The sequence below is a fragment of the Fusarium sambucinum genome, chromosome IV (genome assembly GCF_050947815.1).
Source record: "Fusarium sambucinum isolate potato_lamoka chromosome IV, whole genome shotgun sequence".
Lineage (NCBI taxonomy): Eukaryota > Fungi > Ascomycota > Sordariomycetes > Hypocreales > Nectriaceae > Fusarium > Fusarium sambucinum.
Genome location: NC_139291.1, coordinates 227,854 through 247,798, shown reverse-complemented (window position 1 = coordinate 247,798; position 19,945 = coordinate 227,854). Strand labels below are relative to the sequence as shown.

The 19,945-nt window shown below is 46.6% G+C and overlaps 10 protein-coding genes across 10 annotated transcripts; 5 read left to right on the top strand and 5 right to left on the bottom strand.

The window, feature by feature from the left end:
* Positions 1-357: 357 nt before the first annotated feature.
* On the top strand, positions 358-4,269 carry FSST1_000067 (uncharacterized protein; the record flags this gene model as incomplete). Its single annotated transcript, XM_083233110.1, has 7 exons — positions 358-488; positions 539-767; positions 853-915; positions 969-1,482; positions 1,584-2,387; positions 2,432-3,681; positions 3,736-4,269. 7 exons carry the CDS (start codon positions 358-360, stop codon positions 4,267-4,269), a joined length of 3,525 nt encoding a protein of 1,174 aa, XP_083090249.1.
* Positions 4,270-4,941: 672 nt separating this feature from the next.
* Positions 4,942-5,793, bottom strand: FSST1_000066 (SDR family NAD(P)-dependent oxidoreductase; the record flags this gene model as incomplete). Its single annotated transcript, XM_083232999.1, has 1 exon — positions 4,942-5,793. One exon carries the CDS (start codon positions 5,791-5,793, stop codon positions 4,942-4,944), a length of 852 nt encoding a protein of 283 aa, XP_083090248.1.
* A 780-nt stretch (positions 5,794-6,573) lies between these two features.
* FSST1_000065 (uncharacterized protein) lies at positions 6,574-7,596 on the top strand (the record flags this gene model as incomplete). Its single annotated transcript, XM_083232890.1, has 1 exon — positions 6,574-7,596. One exon carries the CDS (start codon positions 6,574-6,576, stop codon positions 7,594-7,596), a length of 1,023 nt encoding a protein of 340 aa, XP_083090247.1.
* Positions 7,597-7,802: 206 nt separating this feature from the next.
* FSST1_000064 (histone acetylation protein-domain-containing protein) lies at positions 7,803-9,356 on the top strand (the record flags this gene model as incomplete). Its single annotated transcript, XM_083232780.1, has 1 exon — positions 7,803-9,356. One exon carries the CDS (start codon positions 7,803-7,805, stop codon positions 9,354-9,356), a length of 1,554 nt encoding a protein of 517 aa, XP_083090246.1.
* Positions 9,357-9,500: 144 nt separating this feature from the next.
* Positions 9,501-10,697, bottom strand: FSST1_000063 (D-mandelate dehydrogenase-like dehydrogenase; the record flags this gene model as incomplete). Its single annotated transcript, XM_083232671.1, has 2 exons — positions 9,501-10,228; positions 10,274-10,697. The coding sequence occupies 2 exons, from the start codon at positions 10,695-10,697 to the stop codon at positions 9,501-9,503; spliced, it is 1,152 nt and encodes a 383-aa protein (XP_083090245.1).
* A 636-nt stretch (positions 10,698-11,333) lies between these two features.
* FSST1_000062 (uncharacterized protein) lies at positions 11,334-13,521 on the bottom strand (the record flags this gene model as incomplete). The annotated part of the gene is made up of 9 exons (XM_083232561.1): positions 11,334-11,572; positions 11,621-11,697; positions 11,750-11,929; positions 11,974-12,089; positions 12,132-12,414; positions 12,458-12,542; positions 12,588-13,006; positions 13,051-13,412; positions 13,459-13,521. 9 exons carry the CDS (start codon positions 13,519-13,521, stop codon positions 11,334-11,336), a joined length of 1,824 nt encoding a protein of 607 aa, XP_083090244.1.
* A 731-nt stretch (positions 13,522-14,252) lies between these two features.
* FSST1_000061 (Alb1-domain-containing protein) lies at positions 14,253-14,782 on the top strand (the record flags this gene model as incomplete). The annotated part of the gene is made up of 2 exons (XM_083232451.1): positions 14,253-14,268; positions 14,316-14,782. 2 exons carry the CDS (start codon positions 14,253-14,255, stop codon positions 14,780-14,782), a joined length of 483 nt encoding a protein of 160 aa, XP_083090243.1.
* Positions 14,783-14,934: 152 nt separating this feature from the next.
* FSST1_000060 (uncharacterized protein) lies at positions 14,935-15,861 on the bottom strand (the record flags this gene model as incomplete). Its single annotated transcript, XM_083232343.1, has 1 exon — positions 14,935-15,861. The coding sequence occupies one exon, from the start codon at positions 15,859-15,861 to the stop codon at positions 14,935-14,937; it is 927 nt and encodes a 308-aa protein (XP_083090242.1).
* Positions 15,862-16,154: 293 nt separating this feature from the next.
* FSST1_000059 (endopeptidase catalytic subunit IMP1) lies at positions 16,155-16,708 on the top strand (the record flags this gene model as incomplete). The annotated part of the gene is made up of 2 exons (XM_083232231.1): positions 16,155-16,487; positions 16,532-16,708. 2 exons carry the CDS (start codon positions 16,155-16,157, stop codon positions 16,706-16,708), a joined length of 510 nt encoding a protein of 169 aa, XP_083090241.1.
* A 428-nt stretch (positions 16,709-17,136) lies between these two features.
* Positions 17,137-19,105, bottom strand: FSST1_000058 (protein anchor VAC8; the record flags this gene model as incomplete). The annotated part of the gene is made up of 7 exons (XM_083232123.1): positions 17,137-17,468; positions 17,513-18,262; positions 18,308-18,553; positions 18,600-18,713; positions 18,764-18,884; positions 18,933-19,018; positions 19,075-19,105. 7 exons carry the CDS (start codon positions 19,103-19,105, stop codon positions 17,137-17,139), a joined length of 1,680 nt encoding a protein of 559 aa, XP_083090240.1.
* Between the last annotated feature and the right edge of the window lie 840 nt (positions 19,106-19,945).

Sequence of the window (19,945 nt, the reverse complement as noted above, 5' to 3'; positions counted from 1 at the left end):
CTGAATCTCTTCGTCCTCCATTCGTATCGAGAATAAACCATGTCTTTAGTTGTCCGGGCCGAGACCAACAATCACGCCCTTTCTCCCCTCCCCCTGCCTCAGGCTGATGCACCAAAATGTAACAATGAAGGAAGGGATTTCGGCCCTCTGACAACTTTTAGGCTTCAAATTCTACCCAAAAAAAGAAGATGGGATGCATCTGCGATCCACGAGGAAGAAGTAGAACGACTTGTCAGGGAAGCCTTTGAAGTTGGTCCCGACGTCGCGATATCCATTGAATCACTTGCCAGCCATCCTTTTTGAGAACAACTAGTCGCAACACTAACCTTCTCGAAAATACCGGACATATTGGTACAGATGGGGGCGCTAAATCAAAATTTCTCAGGCAATAGAGATCTAGCCGACAACTCTTTTTATCTAGACACTTGTTTCCATGGATTTACTCCTTTACATTCTGACGACTCTGAGAACACTGAGAAGAACCTGGAGTAAGTGATCTAGCCATGTATTAAGCTCGAAGTTCTGATGTTTTCATAAGCATTATCGCGTTATCTGGTCTTAATGGTCACGCGTTTGGATCCTTTAAGCACAAGGGAGGCCAGTACATGTGGCTTCGTGACGACCTTCCTATCTCTATGCCAGATTGTCGAGTCTACGTTTACGGCTACAACACGGAACTACAAGACAGCAAATCATTCCAAAGCCTAGGAGATATTGGATCAGCTTTCAAGGATGCTTTAGAACACCTAGTCAAAGCTAATCGAAAGGTTGGTGAATATACCCCAATATATACCGCGCCTCGAATCATTCTGCCTTGCCGAGTTGTTTGTTTCTTTAACTAACACAGCACAGAGGGGCCATCCCAAATCTCTGGTCCTGCTTGGCCACAGCCTTGGTGGCTTGGTTATTAAAGAGGTCTGTGAAACTAACAATTGTCTGCCTTTATTACACAACTCACAAAATCCCAGGCCTTATGCAAATTGTTCGAAGCCCGAACCGCTGATGACGAGATCGTTCTGGAGTCACTCCGAAGCATCATGTTTTTCGGAACGCCAAACCAAGGAATGGACATCAAGTCACTAATCCCAATGGTTGAAGGACAGGCCAATGAATCATTTCTCCGATCACTCGGAAGAGACTCCCCAGGTTTACATCAACAAGCACAGCGATGGTCGAGGGTAATTGATGACCACCATATTTCCGCCGTGGCTAGAAACCTAGAAATAATGTCATTCTACGAGACCTGTGTTTCTCCCACGGCAATACAGGTTGATGGAAACTGGAAGATGGATGGACAGCCAGTCGTGCTAGTGGACAGGTTTTCAGCAACTCACGGGCGCTCTTGGGAAATGGAGGGACGTTGTGTCAAACCGATTAATCGGGATCATTCAGGGCTTGTCAGGTTTCATGGACGTACTGATCCGATTTACGTCACACATGTGCTGCCTCGATTACAAGGATTTTCGGATGAATTAGAACAAGGTTGGTAAAAGAAACCCCATTTTGATGACAGCAAATCGTCAATATTTGCAACACAACCTCTATATATTTCATTCCGCTGACCAAATTGACTTGAATGAAAGACTCAATTACTTTGCAGTACACGAAAGAACTGTGCCGTTTGTTTGAAGCAATGTGCTCGAAATCGGAGCCGCCAACCTCAGTGAAGCAGCTCTGCGAATCACCCGATATTGAAGAAAGTATGGCATGGTTCATCGAAAGACGAGAGTATCAGGCTTGGAAAAGATCAAAGTCCGCAAAACTCTGGCTTCAAGGAGTCCCGAGAGACGGGAAAACCGTCGTCATGTCTTACGTTCTTAAAAGTCTACGCCGACCTTCTTTACAGACAGACAAGCTGGATATTTTATCAATCTTCTGCTCGAGTGAAGACTCTGAGAAGGGGATAGTGGCCTCGCTTGTCACTCAACTACTTGAAAAAAACAAAGATCGAGCCAAGGCTGCGCAAACAGACTTTCCTATCAAAAGGTTCAAGCAATGCAGAGACACGTCGCAATCAACGCGACTCTTGTGGAAGTTAATGGTAGCGTCCGTCAAGGCAACGGACCAGCCTGAGACTGTCTTTCTTATCGATGGCATTGATGCTCTGCATGTCGACGTCAGATCTATTTTTCTCGAGAACTTTCAAACGCTCGAGGATCAGGTTGCGCCCACTACGATGCGAGTTTTAATTTCTTCGAACGTCGACGAAACACGCCGTCCAAATACTAAAGCCAATACCGTCTGCAAACCCAAAGATCAAGAAGAAAGCACGGAACATAAGATGTCTCGTGACTTTGTCACAAGCCTACCGGATTGGGAACTTGACGGACATACAGAGCGTACACTTTCCCGTTATTCGAGCATAGATAGAGAAAAGGAGAGAAGAGGTAAGGGCTCAGTCTATACCACCAACTATGAACGCCCTAACTAGCTCCAGAGTGCCTGGAGACACTTGCCTTTCAAGAATGGAACGCAAGAGAAAGCCGGCTGGAAGACAAAGTTGAAGGGGGGGCATGGCTATCCTCCCACTCCGGTTATAAAAACTGGAGTGGTACAGCTACTCCCTCAGTCCTATGGCTAGAAGGGAAACCCGGAAGCGGAAAGTCAACAATGGCGAAAATTATTGTACGGAAACTTGAGGGTGGAGAGCACGATCTAGTTTCTAAGAAATCCGATCTGGATCGTGACCAGAGTTTCCAACAGAAAAAACAAATTTGGACCTTAAACAACCCTGAAGACAAGAGAACCATCGTTGCAAGATTCTACTACAGCTTCCGTGGCGGAAATACCGAGACAAGCCACGAGCTTATGATCCGATCTATTGTCTACCAGATCTGGAAACAAAACAGCAAGCTTTTCCCACTCCTTCGCGACCGATATCAACAGTTACAGAAGAACGTAAGCGACGCAAGAGATCAGAAAGATCTTTGGAGCTATGATGATCTCAAGCAGGCCTTAAACTCCCTTCATCAAATTGATTTCAATCTGAAAGTCGTGATTGTGGTTGATGGAATGGATGAGTCGGATAACGACAGACGTGCCGATGTGCTCGAGTTTCTGCCACATCTCGCATCTAAGTACAGCAGGTGTATCTTCAAAGTGTTAATCGCCAGCAGGCCGGAGAACGATATCAATCCCAGATTGGTAAAAGCATGCTCGCATCACATCAAGCTTCAGCAAGTAAACGAGGTGGATATCAAATTCGTTGTGGATAGTTGGATCGAACATATGGAGTTTGAGCACGACTGCGAAGAGGATACTTTCCTGGTTATCAAGGATCATATTATGAAACACTCGTTAGGGGTTTTTCTATGGGTGACACTTGTTCTAAGAGATGTGGAACAGTGTGTTCTCAATGGCGGTTACAGCAAAGCCGACCTTGACAACAGAGTTGCCGGGTTTCCCTGTGAGCTTGGTGGAAAGGATGGTTTCTACAGGACGATGATTGATACATTGTTCGAGAATTTTAAAGGAGACAGGAGCGAGCAAGAAGAGCGGGGGCGAAGAATATTAGCCTGGATAACCTTTCCGAAACGGCCTATACATCTTTGGGAGCTTCAGGACGTTTTGGCAACCCCTCCGATTTCAAAGCGTGTAGATTTGTCAAGCTACGACCTTGCGTATCATCGACCTCTTGAAATAAATCAAGGGCTATTGTCGGCATGTGGAGGCCTAGTCGAGGTTTGTATCGTCGTTATCCCGTCTTCCAAATTGATCTAATAAGTGCACCTATAGGTACTAGATTCAAAATCTGGTCAGATCGTTCAACTCATACATCAGACTGCGAGAGAATTCCTACTGGATAAAAGTCATATTGCCAAGCCATACCATCTCGACGAAGGGCAAGGAGATGCGGAGATAGCAACCACTTGTTACCGATACATCCGTATACTGTTCACAGTGGCCGTTCCCCAAATGGAATACAATGCTGACCCTTCACAAGCTGAAGAGCTGGCGGATCATCTTTCAGATCGCAAGTTACTCCCGTATGCACTTAATAATGTCGCAGCACACCTAGATCATTTGAAAAGAAACGGCAAGGAGAAGGAGATACGCCTCGAGTTCGAAAGTTTTGTCAAAGACTTGTCGAAACGGCGCAATTCCTACGCTTTTCTTCTACTTTGGCAATGGATCAAGACTCTGAACTGGACGAAAGAACTGGATTTGGATGTGAACAAGGCTTCCGCGAGGTCATGTGTTCGGGCAGTACTATTCTCAGCTGCACATAACAGAAGAGATGATGCACTTCGTTTGTTACGCACTCTTTGAGTAGGCATACTTCACTTAGAATCTCAGGGAGGTAATAATAATTCTGCGCGGCTGCTGCTTATTGCAGGTGCCAAATCTCATGCTATAGATGTAAGCGGACAGATGCCACTTCACTTGGCAGTTGAGAATGGACATGAGGCAATAGTGAAGATCCTTATGGCTGGTGGCTCCTGATGCTATGGCTAAGGATGCAAGTGTACTCCGCTTGGCGGCTGACAATGAAAGGAAAACAATTATGTCGTTATGGCTACTTACGAACAACTATCACTCTGCTGACATATGGTATACGCGGTCCCCAGTTAAAGACACAGGTAGAGCCACTTTATTACCCTCTGAAAAATGATATAGCTTTTTAAAGAGTCTAAAAGAAGTATTATCATGGGAAATGGTATTAAAATCTAAAGATAATAAACCTGGTTAGAAACTTCTTAATATACTGAGGGCAAGAACGGTCAACAGGGTTCAAAACTATATCCAATACACCATCTGCCTGTCCAGTGAAGCAGGGGTTCGGCGAAGTGATGATGAAGCTCAGCTAACCTGGCTCCCCCAGGCCGCGCAATTAGCTACAGAGCTAGAGTAAAATATCAATCTTCTCGTTCATAACTGCCTACAGAATCAAGCATTATCAAACTAGCTTATTTAGAAATCTGTCTCTTAAAGTAGGTACCCCTAAACCAACAAACCGATAGTCCATTTGTTCCACGATGTCTTCAATTCCTCCTTAGCCGCCTTAAGATCCTCGACATCCCACGCACACTCGACAAAACGGCCACTCAAAAAATTCGCTTCATCGCTAGCCAACCAAACTGAAAAGTCACTAGGGAGTTCAACATCGTCTCCCACAAGTCCCTTTTCCTTGAGCAGACCTTCGAACGAAGCTGTCATTCCAGTGTCGAAGATAACACCCGGGTCGAACTGATGGACAATCTTATCAGGGTTTTCGTTTGCATACCACGCAAATAACTTGTAGGCGGCTAGCTTGGATGCTCGATATCCAGAGAAACCTTCCAGGTACTCCATGTACGTGGATCGGCTTGAGACATGGATAACTCTCGCTCCAGGGGCAGCGAGAGGATTGAAAGCGCGCAAGAGATTGAAGTTTCCCTTTGTGTTGATCTCGAAACCACGCCACCAGTCATTTGGATCAGCTACAGTGATACGTTCCGCCTTGGACATGTATCCCGCGTTGGCGATGAGGATGTCGATCTTGCCATTGACTGCTTTGGCATATGCTTCAAGGGCATATCGAGTTGATTCGGGATCAGATATATCAACGGTATAGGTCCAGACTTTGGTTTGGGGATGTTTCTCTTCTATCTCGGCTTTGTTTGCGAGAAGTGTTTTGCCTGTGCGGCCAAGAAGAGCCAGGTTTGTTATGCCTGATTTTGCAAAGGACTTTGCAATACTGGCACCGATACCTGAGCCTCCGCCTGTGATGAGAGCGTTTTCTCCTTTGGTGGAAAGTTCAGGGCGGAGAGGGGAGATGGCTGGGTATGTTGTCTTGTGGATGGGAGTAGGCATCTTGGGCTGTGTTGAGTTGGTGTGTGAGAGTGAGTTGATGATGATAGGTTTTGTTGTGTCGTTCTGTTTCTTCTATATAGTTTTCTATTCCGCAAAATCCACCTAATTCCGCCGACATTCTTATTGTTTGTTGGTTACATTGCGGAAGTTATCGTGAATCTCAACGTTATTACACGTTAACTAGCAAGGACCGGCGTATCAACAGATGCAAGTCTGGGGTTCAGTTTGACAGGGTTTATGTGTGTAACATACTATACGTGGTATTCTCAACTTATACAATAGTAAATAGTCTACTCACGATATCATCAACATCAACTTTGTTTCTTTTCGTTTTTCTTCTATTATTCGTACATACACCATGCTAGTCATGAAAGTATACTCTCAACTTGGGTTGTATAAGACGGAAATAACCTGATACGGACTAAGACGACAAGGATTATATCGACCAATACCGACTCATTAATCCGTACGCCTCCTCCGTATGCGTATTATATCATAGCGTGCCCCACTCAACGCTTCATAACGTTATCCAGATCTCCATACTTGATCATCAACGTTATCACTTACACTGCAACTTTTGTCATTATCCCTGAGTACTCCGAATTCGACCTCGTAAACCCGTCCTGTAATCGGGTTATATCCTACTCTCAATGTCACCGCCAAGTATCGGAGATCGTCCTGACGTAGGTGGACCTTTTTTCCCATTCAATCGTGGATTACAAAGCAGTCATACACACATAACACTACACATCTTGATCAACTTCAGAGGCATCAACTAATATGGGGAAACAGCCAAAGCGGGAACGAAGCAGAGTTGCACAGCGAGAGTATCGCAAGCGACATGCTTCCAAGTTTAATACTCTCAAAGATGAGAATCAGAGGTTGAGAAATGCTCTCAAGAGGGTAGAGAAGCTTGCTCAGAAACGAGGCAAAAAAGATCAAGAACTGGAGACTGCCCTTGCAGACGCCAGAGAAACTGTTGGATCAGACGATAATAGCGATGAAAATGGCCAGCCAGCTAGTTCCAGCTCATCAGGAGCATCGGATCCTATAACCGAGGGAACCACTGACATCACCGGGCTGTTATCTTCCGATATCCATTTACACACACAAGCACAAGACATCACACAGAGATTAAGTCTCGCACAGCAACTGTGGACAGACACCGACCACTTGGCTCGCATCTTTGAAGCCCCTTCAGATGCACGCAGATATCTCGGAGATGGCCTCTACACCTTTGCAGGAACCCTATACTGGGCATGCACAAGAAACACTGTTTCACTATGGGAGACTTACAAGCTCAACATGCTGGGCAGACCTGGTCCACCAGCCACAAATCCCATGGACAGACTCTTCAACCACACCAAACATCTCACCGACAGACGATTCATGCTTTCCCTCGCCCTAGCTCGTCTAGAGTACAAGCAAAAAGGCTTCATCGAACAACCCCACGCAGGCACAGAAATGGTATACAAATCAGTCTTACCTGAACTGCGCAAAAAGATGGAGCAGGAACTCGCAGACAAAGGACAAGGGTTGGAATGGTGGAAGACGCCGCGAGAGGTTGAGAGTCATCTTATGAAGTACCTTGAACCTTCAGAGGTTGATGAGTTACAGGCTCTTATTGAGGGAAGAGGTTCAGCGGCTGTTTTGACAAAGTATAAACCTTTGGTGGAGATGATGATTGATGAGTTTGTTTGTTTTCCTGATGGTCCGAGATGGAATCTTTTGTATGTTGCTATGGCTGTTGGGAGTTGGAGGAGTGATCATCCTAAACCTTCGGAGATGGGTATTGGACTTTAGCGATTGGAGTTTTAATTATAGGTTAGGTAGCTTGGAATTGTTTTGTTAATGATCATGTCATGATAAGTCAAGGTTCAACCCCTGCAAAGACCCCTGTGGATCTCTCCGCTGCCCCAGCGACCACCGAAGCTCTGGAGCTACACCACCCAAACATACAAGCTCCAACAAATATCCATCATCCCTAACCTCACTCCCACCGCTTCAAGATGGCCACCACCAACGATCTAGGCGCCCGTCTAGCATCGGTCCTTCCCAAAGACCACAAATTTACAACTTTACACATTTCAACACCTCCCACGAAAACAGACCCTCTCTACTCCCCACCTCCAAACGAGCGTCCCGAACGAACATACTGCGAAAACCATTTCCTAGCCGTTTCCATCGACGCCCCCAACGAGCCCGGCAAACAAGTCCTAGTCCTTGGAATTGAGGTCTTTATATATACTACAGCTCGATCAACTACCTTATTTGTTTCAAAAGCCGACTCGACTGGTTATCTCGCCCTTCTTAACCTTCCCAAGGGAACACCTAGTCCTATTCGCGAAATATGCGCTACGTTTGTTGGATTCCTGGTTGAGAAAAGGAGGAGGAAGGGCATACAATTCGTTGTTAATTTATTCGCGCGTGCTCAGGATCAATACTTATTTCCTGGAAGTGTCGACAACAAGGGCAAACATGTCCTCGACGATCGTGGCCTTATCAAATGGTGGTGTCGCGTGCTAGATCCTCTCCTTGGTCCAGCGCCAAAATCTACAGAAGCACCATGGAAGAGCGCAAATGGGTACATCGTTGTTCCCGGATTAGAAAAACACGAGACCCGAGCTCTCACACCGCGAAAAGCCGATTCTGCGTGGGAGTTTACGCATCCCTTGGAACGCATATCACATTACTACCGCGAATTCGACTGGGTACCTCCACGATGTCTTATCCCTCATTTTCCCGACGATCCAAAGTCCCGATTTCGAGACGAACTTGACGAAGAAGCTGGCAGCTCGCAAGCGATGAAGAACCAGGGTAGTTGGAAAAGCGTCAAGACACTGGACATGTTCTGGGAGATGATGGCGTATCGACAAGAGTGTTCAAGTGGCCGTATGACTGGCTTCATCTGGCTTGTCTTTGATGATCAAGAACCAGCCTCGAAACTCGAGGATTCCCAATCAACAGCTCCGCCAGAAACACCAAAGAAGCAGCGCATCGTGCAAATAACACCAACCACAACGCCTCGAAAACTCTTCCCTTCCAAAGAAAAGAAAGATTCCAAGATTAAGAACAAAAAGACCAAAAAGACTCTCAAAGGCCCCATCATTGCTCGTGCCCCGCGCATTAAACGAGCAAAGCACAATTATCTCCTCGATCGACCCGCCAACACAAAATATTACTCTTGGACACCTCAAGGTCGTGGTGAAAAGATTTTCGATGAAGCATCCTACAAGCGTATTGTAGATTTACTGCTAAACCTTGATTTCGCAACGCTTAATAAAGCGGTGGGTAGTACTCGTCGCTGGTTGAGTGAGGGCGGAGGAGGTGGTAAATGGGGTGTTGTCGTTGTCGGTACACGCGAGACACCTGTTCCTGTCTCTAATGACAGCACCGGAGTGAACAATTTGTCTGGTCTTGTCAAGAGGAAGCGTACTGATTCAACGGTTGATGATAACCAGAGCAAGGTTAATGTTCTTAGCGCTGGTCTCGTCAAGAAGAAGCCAAAGGAAGATGTGAATGTTCTCCCTACGGGTCTTATTAGAAAGAAGCCCAAGGAGTGAAAGTTCTGTATAAGAAATACTGTTTGGTTTGGTTAATGATTGGGCACATATGGTTTGAGCCGGAGTTTTGGTTAATGTCAGTTGTATTATGGTAGTCTATTCATTGCTCACCCTTTCTTGTAACCACTTGTGACACGCCTCATTCTACTTTAAAAACTGCAAATTCACAGGTGTGATAGCCTCTCCGCCGCTGAGCACAGCCATAATGTTTCGCATACTCAACTCCTCAAAACCCTTGTGTGTATCAACCGTTCCACCAGCATTATGGCACGTCAAAAGGATACGACCCTGCTTCGCAAGTTCCAGAAGCTCAGGGTGTATCTTTGGTTCATTCGCATAAACGTCGATTGCAGCGTTTGACAAAGTCCCATCTCGCAATGCAGCTACCAATGCATCCTCATCCACAAGACTTCCACGTGCGATATTAACGAATCGTGATCCGTGCTTGAAAAGTGGTAGTGTAGTTGCGTTGATAAGAGTACCGTCTCCAGCGGGTGTACATAGCACAACACAGTCACATTTAGAAAGAAGGCTTTCGAGGGCTTCGTGATGTGTAGCTCGTAAGGGGGCAACGACGGAAGAAGGTTTAGGGAGGATATCGAAGTAATGGATATCCATACCGAAACCATGGCGGGCACGAGCAGCTATTTGCTGACCGATGTTGCCGAATCCAATGAGTCCAAGAGCTTGGTTTCGTAGGTTGCGGGATTGCATTGTTGCATCTCGATGGTTTGTCATGAAGGTTTCTTCGTCTCCGGATATGGCTGATGAGATACACCATGGGAGGGCACGGAAAGTAGAAATGACAGCAGCCATTGCAAAGTCGGCGACAGCTTCTGCAGCTGCGAGGCCAGAATTGCAATAAATGATACCTTTTATCGTTAGTGTGATTCACCGATAGGTACAGTTCAACTCACCTCGTTCGCCCAAAAGTTTTGTGTCTGCCCAGTCAAACCCAGCGCCTGCACTTGCAAACACCTTGACATTCTCCGGCAATAAACTAATCAACTCAGCGTCCCATTTTCCCATTTCTCCGCCCGTATTCCAGAAAGGACGGAAGATAGCATCAAAGTCACCCCATCGCTTATCTTGGAGGGCCTTGATAAACTCTTCTCGCTGACGTTCTTCAGCTGAAGGTCTGAGAATCTCACATTGAATACTGAAGCGGAGAAACGTTTCTGGATTATATTTAACTGGATCTCCGATATGAAGAACCTTTGGTTTGGACGGTAACTTTGGTGAGAGGAAGGCACTTGATTGTGAAAATAGGGTTTGATGGGGTGCGGGAGATGTAGCTCGTGGAGTAGAAGCTGGGACTGGTGTATTAGATGGTTCTGCCATTCTGATGAGAGGTTGACAGGATGAGAGAGAGATTGTCTGAAGTGTGCAGCAGTTCAAGTATGTTTGCCTGATGAGATTAAGTGTAAGTGGAGCGATGAATAACAAGACTCAGCCGCACGTTTGAATCCGCTCGCCTTGTTTAGCTGAGGCCCCCAACTAACATCCCGGTCTCTTGATAGTAGATCCCTGTCGACACATCACTCCCGGTTGCCACGTCTAGTAGAAAAATGGCCTCCCAAGTCTTAGGATACAAAAATGAATAGTCCAAGAGCCACAGTCTAAAGAGCATAAAGTGGCCTACTAACTTCATCTCTTATGCTCCCAGCGGTCAATTTTTCTGATGCCCTGAGCGCATATTGTGTCTAATTCGACGGCATAATTTAACAATGAATCAGTAACAATTTGTATTCAGGATTTTACCAAGTCTCAATAATCAGGGTACAAGGTTAAGATAAACATGCGAGGCTGTGCATGCATACCAGGGTCCGCAAATCACTATCGCTCCATCATCCGGGGAATGATCCACCAAACAAGACCGCGGGGAATGCATATCTGGGGGAATGAGACGACTGAATGTTGGTATCTTGGCATTTACTTCGCCAATAGTGGCGTGGCTGGGTAAAATGAGATATCGTCTCACAATTCACCTTGAACCAGCAAGGGAGCCTGTAAGTGCTTGACGAAGTGGTCTGACTTTTTGACTGGAAACGCCACTCGTCCAACACCGACCTCTGTTGGGACATGTCCTTTCCGTAAAGCCTTCTCGACCAGTTGAATAAGTGATGTTTGATCGTCTTCAATACTCAAGACCGAGATGCAAATCGGCTGATACTCAGTCGTGCCAGTTATGTCAGATTCGTAGGGTACTTGTGTAACTAACAACGGTCAATTTTCCTCCTCGTATTCATTCTAGGACAACTTACAAGGAAACGACAAAATACTTGCACCCAATACGGGCGCTAATGTTGTGGGATCAACGCCTTTGTAAATGGTTGGTGGACTAATAAGAACGTCAGCCAACTGATGCAAGGTTAACAAGGTAATGCACATACGCCACAGGCTCGTTCCGATGTTTGACTTGAGCATCACCACATGGAAGAACTAGAATGGGAGTCTTGCTTTCGGGAGTAGTTGAGATGCTCATGACGTTATCGTGAAACCACTTTCGGTATATCTCGAGCCGTTCTGTGTCTTCGCGGTGTTCTTCTTCCGTTACGGACTTGCATCGTTCCCTAGAAAAGTTAGTAATTGACAATGATATGATCTCAAGACAAACCAGAAGAATTGCGGCGTAGTCTCAACGAATGGTTCTTTGTGAAACTTTTCCTGGTACTCGTCTCTGAAATCATCAAAGGCATGGTAATAGTCGTAACACCATGATCGGAAAGGTGCCTTGTATGTTAGCAACATCTTTATTGCCGACTTTCAACTTACCTGGCTCATGTATGCTTGCATCCCATCCTTTGATGCTTCAGATGGGGGGCTTTCCTCCCAGCTTTTGCTGATATCAATGTAATTGGCTTTGGTATCCAAAAGGTCTTGGAAGATTGACACAAATTTGTCGATGGCTGCCTTTTGCGTCTCCTCAGGTGAAGACAGGTCTATGGGGACAATGACCTTTGGGGCAAAGGTCTCTCCTTTTGGCTCGACTTTAGGGCCTGGTGCATGATCAAGCAGTCCTTTTAGGCTCCGACTAAAGAATCTCATTCCGTCAAACCTGAAGTTGTCAGTATAGTTGATTGACAAGTGACAGTACTTACTTGGAGATTGTCTTGACTCCATCTGATGATGTGTTTGCTGGTCGGATCAATGAATAAACGCCGTTCTCAGTTGCGACTCGACCATCTGTAATCGTTAGATCCTACGCAATCTTGTCATGTCATGACTTACCATCTACTCCAACACTATGATCCAGCCATTCGTATCCGACCAACGCTGATGCAGCCCCGACAGAGCTACCCTGCATCATATGATAGCCATCTCCTCTTGCGCTCCATGGAGCCTGCTGGTCAACCCATTCTACACCTGTCCCAAATTGCGCTGACTTGGTCTTTCCAACAATAACCGCCCCTTGATCCAGAAGTTCTTGAGCATAATTAGCTGTAACACTCGATGGATCTTTGTAAAGAGACTTCCATGCGCGGCTGGAAAAGGTAGTGTGTGTGCCTTTTAGAGAAATCGTGTCACCTATAGAGACACGAACACCAGACAAGGGCTTTCGGAGAGAGGGTTGAGGATAATAGAGTCTGGAAGGAACAGGAACTGTCACTGAATCCCCTTGCACAGAAGACGAAGTGAGAGGTTGGTATCTGAAATGGTCAGCAAGTAGTGCAGTATGCGAAAAGTAACATACTCGTCTGGCTTATCAGAATCATCCGGAATAACACCAAAGGTAAAAGCTCCAAATTCGTCATCATACAACTTCCAAGCTTGGTGAAGGTTCGGACCGTGCAGAAAGTAGGGACCTGATGGTAGTTCGGAGAAGCCCTCTAGGGTCTTGATCAAATCCATGTGGTAGACTTGCCGCGCGTCTTGAACACGGCTACTGTTGCTTCCAGTCTTTTCCACGAGAATTGATCCAAAATCTGGAACAAATACATCATCGACATTATCGAATAGGTTCAAAACACCTTCGAGATCACCAAAGATTTCGTCTGTGGTGAGCAGCGTAACCGGAATGAGAGCATCCGGGTTGATGGTTTCTTGGATGGTTCCCTGAACGCGTTAGAATGTGTGAAACCTATATATGCTTTGGCCTTACTAGTTTTGTAGGATGAAGAAGATACTGTAATCCTGCGACGAAACAGGTTGTGATGGGGAGCATTGCTAGTGTGTCACCTGGTGAGGGCCCCTGAACGTTGTAGACTGGTTGATGCTAGGTTGAATTCTGCATGTTCTTGGTCTTAAATGTTTCTCTCCGGTGTGTTTTTGTTGAATTTATTGATGTGTATTATTGTAGGTCGTAGAATGTTGATGATCAAGTAAAGTAGGTGTACGAGGCAAGTTGAGACATGGCTGATTATACGGAAGCCGCTGGGCGGTATGATACCCTGTAGGTGTTTCGAGGTTAACTACAATTAACTAAGACACATAAGTAATGTCAATTAAATATTCCTCAGATTCAAAAGATAAATACGTAAGTCCCTATTTTTGTAAGACTAAAGACTAATGGATCTTTCTCTTGACATTTTGTTCTGCTTTGATAGGCCTTCTATGGAAGCTATAACAACTTCTAAAACCTGAAGACGTTGAATGACAGACGTAGCAATCACAATGTCACAAAGGTAGTTTTGTAGTTCAGCAGACACACAATGTAATAATACAAAAAGATATAATATTAAATACACCAGCTCATTTTGATAAAATCCCAATGTACAGGGAATGATAAGTGTTACTTATGCACCCAGTTATGCTTCAGCTCTTACGTCAATCTCGGTGAGTTCGGTGAAGCCTCGGTCAGCTTATCTTTGTGGGGTATCAAAATTTCCAATCCCCCACCAAGCCGAAAGTTGCAGATTCAACATCCCATTTCCCAATCCAAGCACAACCGACAAAATGGCCAAAAAGAAGGGTACGTTTCCAGTATAACTCTCAGTACTCCAAATCTAACATGTACAGCACCTTCAATTCACTCCCGCGCCGCTCGTCGCGCAACAGACATCGACATCAACACCGACAAATCCCTAAAAGAAGTCCAACCTCCTCCTCGCGATGCCCCCCATCGTCCTTCCGTTTTAGCAGCGCAGCACTCAGCCGGTATTTCAAAAAAGGCCAAGCGCGGTCGCAAGGATAAAATGTCTGCCAAGGCGAGACAGAGACATGAAAAGGGTCTTGAGATGGCTGCTGCTGTTGCGGAGCGCACGCAGAATAAAATTGAAAAGAGTAAAGGTCGGGGAAGAAATGTTCAGTTTCGTGCTAAGAACTGGGAGGAGATTAACAAGGCTGCTGAAGAGGCTGAGAGGGCTGCTGAGGAAGAGTCTGGTGATGAGGAGGGACCTAAGAAGAGTGGAATTGAGTTGGATGAGGAGATGGATAGTGCTCCTGCTCCTGTTCAAGCTGATGAGGATGGCGATGAGATCTTGTAAGGGATCAGGACTGGGTTGGAGTTTTGGTGTCCAAAATTCGGGTTTATGTCCGGGATACGACAACCGGCTGATGATATTTTCTCTGTTTTACATTTCGGCTAGAACTTTGCCTTCTGGTAGATACCCAGATGCTATTGATACATGTTGAACATTTATGCTTCCTTTTCCACGGGACTATCCTCCTGCTGCTGCTGCTCCTCCACTTCCGTGGGAGGCTGTTGTTTAGCAGCCTCTGCTTGTAGTTCAGTATTAAACTCCTTGTAAATACCTTCAAGGTAAAACCTCATAGTGCGGCCAACCTCCCCTTCACTCTCTTTGTGCTCTTTTGAACCAAGCTCCTTTATGAGCTGTTGCACTTTACCGTACGTTTCTTCGGCTGTATCCTCAGAAGTCCTCTTCTTTTGTCCCTTCTTCTTGAATCCCAAGATGAGTTCCACTTTCCAGCCCTTGCTGAGGAAACTGATGAGCTGCCTCGTCTTGATTTTGAAATCGTTATCGTCGATTGCCCAGCTCATCTCAATCTCCTTTTGCTTTATTGAAGTCTGCTTAGACACACGACGACGCTGCTGGAGCTCGCGCTGTCTCTCGTACTCCTCCCTCTTGTTGACGATCTTGCACAGCGCATATTGCGCTGGCTCGTTCTTTTTGAGATCGGCGGGGATGTAGGGAGTTGCCATTCGGAGAGAATCGGTAGAAGTGTCGATACGGCTCATGACGTTGCGCGTAAGCTTGGGTCCGTCGAGGACGCCATTGTCGAGGACCATGATTTTGGGGTCTGTTATCTCGAAATTTATAGGGAGACGGTCGCGGCCGGATTTGATGAAATCTTCCTGGGTAGTGTAGCGCCGGTCAAAGGTTCTGGCTTCATCCTCATCGGGTTCCATCGCCAAATCATCCAGAAGACCTTTTCCTCGGCGACCCTTTCCCTTCAATTGTAGCGGCGACACGGAGAATCGGCGATTCTGGTATAACGGTAGTATTCGTTGTATCGGTATGAATTGGCGTGTAAGAGCTTCACGCTCGATAAAGACTCGATACAGAGCCCGGCGGGAGCTTTGGAGGCATGCGAAGCTGCTCATTTTGAGGACGGTACCCAGTAATATTAGATGATGTCTTTTCAGAGCTGTAAAAGAGTGGCACTGCCGACAATGGCTTCAATGTTGAATTTGTTAACTAACTGATCTTGTCCCTCTCGATGGGAGGTACAGGGCGGTTGGCTTTGGCAGAAACGTCACTACGGGGCACTGTAAGGGCGATATCCAATGACAGCCGAATCTCACCAGACAATCAACACCATGCAGTCCGGCATATAAATGGATGGCTTCGTTGCAATACCTCCATTTTCTCATTCAAGCTGCCTCATGGGCACTTCATGATGGCCTCTTTCCATTTTGCCCGTCATCCAGTACGAACGACAGTATCTTTTGTCAAAGCTGCTTGTCTCGTCCATCTTGGCATCACCTACGGTTACACCATCAGTCCCGCTCAAGGACCATCTATGCTACCAACCTTTACGGTTGACGGTGACTGGATATTGTGCGATCATACACGTCGGTATGGTCGCGGTGTTTCTATAGGCGATTTAGTTGTCTACCGCATTCCCATCTTCAACAATCAATGGGGAGTGAAGCGCGTGACTGGCATGCCAGGAGACTATGTCTCTGTTGGAACCCCAGGCGAACAAGGAGAAGACTTGATGATTCAGGTATTTATCCCCATAAACAATCTCACAGCATATTAACATTTCAGATCCCCGAGGGTCATTGTTGGATTTCAGGAGATAACCTTCCAGCCTCAAGAGATTCTCGTCACTTTGGTCCTTTGCCTTTGGCTCTCATCTCCGGCACCACCATCGCCAAAATCCTACCCTGGAATGAGCGCCAGTGGATGAAGAATGGGTTAGAAAAGGTTGATGAGCTGGATTGACATCCACAATCATAAAGTCAAACTTGATATGCATGTCATCTCTTATCTGGGTATAGAAACTCACGACTGCTCGTCTAATTACATCTGCTCTCGCCAAATTTAATTCCCAGTAAGTGATCTAGCGGATATCCGCCGCATAAACTTCATCAAACAAAATGAAACAAATGCCGTCCTCTTGGACAACACGTCCCAGCGTCCATTCTCGTACACCATGCGTCAAACACCATAACCACAATAAAAAAACAATGTTAAAACAAGCCCTTTGAAAGGGCAATGCTAGCCGTGTAAAGAAATAACCCGCCACCGGAGAACCAATCATTCTTAAATATGTAAAGACGCCCAACACCATGTCGTATCATCCAGCCCCATAACGCTTTCGCTTTTGAGTTGAAAAAGAGCACCCACCTCAAGAGACGTAGTTCATGAGTCTAGCCCTCGATATGAGCCTTGGACATGCTCTGTCCGAGAAGCTCCAGGCAACGTTGGGCCAAGTTGACAACTTCACCCTCATCCTCGTCCTCGAATTCGTTGTCGGGTTCGATCTGGCGGTTTGCGATGCTTCGAATGTGCTCGATGATATCCTCAGCCTTTCCGATGAGCCCGATCAGGGTCTTATCCTCAGACTCAAAGAGTTGTAGGAGTGTCCAGACTGCAATGTGCTGGAATGTCGCATCGCCAGACTGCAAGAAACGGCAGAGATATCCGTGGATTCCACCCTGGGGTTCGAGCCAGTTCTGTACAAAGATGGAGTAGTCGCCGACTGTTTTGTTAGCTCGTGTTTATAGATTGACTGGCTTGACTTACCCTTGGAGGATAGGTTGCCCAAGGCAGCAGCACTGTTTCCTTGGACTTCGATGCTTGGAGAATGAGTAAGAGGAATTAGAACACCACAGACGCCCAGGTTCAACAGGTGTGACTTCAGATCGTCGCTAAGAGCCAGGACCGCAATAGCGGCTGTCATTTCGGATTGGACGGTGATGGGAACGTCGAGAACCAGCTGCTTGCACTTTTGCACAGCACCAGCGTCCAGAACAAGAGCCTTGTTGCGATCGGAGCTGGCAGCAAGATTTCGGAGGGTTGAAATGGCGTGACACTGAATCTCTTCGTTATCGGTGGATCCGAGGAGGTCGACAAGGGGCTTGAGGAAGTTGGTCTCGATAATAGGTGACTCGTTAAGAGGGTGAATAGAAATGTTCCGTATACAGGCAACAGCAGAAAGGATAAGCGGCAGATAAGAGGATTGAAGAAGTCGAAGAAGAGGGTGCAGTCCATTAGCACGGACGATATCGAGCTGGTACTTCTCGTCTGAAGCGAGGTTGCGGAGGGCGAGGGCTGCTTGACATTGAACCTTTGGTGAGGTCGAGTCCATGAGGTTGACCAAAGATTGGACCAGTTTGGGCTCGCTTTGAGCCAGCTTTCGTCGGTTGTTTGCATCGACCGCAATGTTGCTGAGGGCTGTAGTACAGTAGTACTGAACGTCGACATCAGGAGAAGAAAGGAGCTGGACAAGTACAGGAATAGCTCCTGCGTTGACGAGTTGCTGTCGATTCTCATCTACTCTTGTTAGCACTAGCATACATTCGGGATCATGCAACATACCGGAATGCGTCATGTTCAGCAAAGCGCCAGTAGCATTTCGCTGAACTCGCATATCTCGAGACTTGGCAAGTCTTGTCAGAGGACCCAGAGCTCCGGAGCGGGCAATCTTTGCCTTGTTCTCTTCATGTGTAGCCAGGTTGGTGATACATCCCACAGCATTGCACTGGACCTCGACATTGGGAGACATCATTTGGCGGATTAAAGGTGTCAATCCACCAAGTTGCACAATGAGGACTTTGTTCTCGGCTACAGACTGTTAGCTGCCGTGTTGGAAATATTGAGAGGCACGTACTGTCGACAGCCAGGTTGCCAAGCGCAGCACTGGCCGCTCGCTGAACCTCAATATCGGGGCTCTGGAGGAGGAATAGAATAGGCTCGAGTGTGTCGCGGTCAACTTCTCGGACATCTTTAACCGTTGGTAAGCCAATATTACATATACCCATGCCTGATACATACCTCGTTCAGTGATCTCAGCAAAAGTTAAACTAGCACTTCGTTGAAGATCGATGTTTTCCGAGAATACCAAGGTGCTCAGAGCACGCAAGGGTTCGCCAGAGAAGAAGTCGGTTTCGCCGCGCTATCGAAAAGTCAGCAACGATCTCAATAAGCATCGCAAGTTATATACATTTTCGAGGTATTGTAACAGGTCGGCTACAGCCTCTCGTTCGCTATCGGCGAGGACGGGTTCGTACAAGCCATCGCGGGCTCGACCTAGACAACAGTCAGATCCATCGCAGGCTATCATAAATATGATGGAGCATGCGTACCTCCGCAGCACGTAGAGCTGCATATACCCATGGCCGGAACAAAAAGCAGTCTTTGGTGATGGAAGTTTGTCGTTGGCCGATAAAGGTGACGGCTTGGAGATAGTTGGAAACTCGAAGTTTGATGGAGAGTCGGTCAAGGCTCGGTTGTTGACGAAACTGTCGTCCTGTCGGTGCGTCACGATAACAGGGATTAAATCGATTATAATTGTCGCGGACTCGGTTGGCTGATTCAAGCAAGCACAAAAACAATAAGAGTCGAGCTGTGCGACAGAGGAGATGACCGACGACAGAGACAACCAACGCCAATTATCGACAAGACGATAGTGTCAAGAGCGCAGGACGGTGAAGGGAAATATAGATTGCGGATGAATTGGAGGTGAGAGATGAATCCGAGGGGGAGTTGATCCTTGGCCTCACAGTTGGTTGGCGAGGGAAAGAATGGGGATCAAGATGGACGCGCGCCAAAAAGAAGCAAAGCGCCGCAGCTCGGGTAGGACCTTCTACAGCTTAAAAGTCAAGCTGCCTGAGGTCAGGCCTGAGCTAAGGAAAGAACGGGATGACAAGATACTTGAAGATACTTTAGATCACACTCTGTGTCTATGGATAGAAAAGTCTTTATGAGTTCTCGCATAAAGTGACTTCATTTAGTTCGAGGTCATCCGCCACAAGCAGGGTCCGCCAGGGTCACCTTGGCGGATACGTGCGCTGTTGTTTTGATTCTTTAGTGTGTCGTCGCTAGCCCGACAGCTGTTATAGTGGATCACCTCTAATGAACCCAGCTGCTGTGGAGTTTTAGAGGAGCTCGGGCCAAGTCTGAACTGTCATTGTCCATTCATTCAAGCGCCTCATCAAGAACGGTGAACCATGTTAG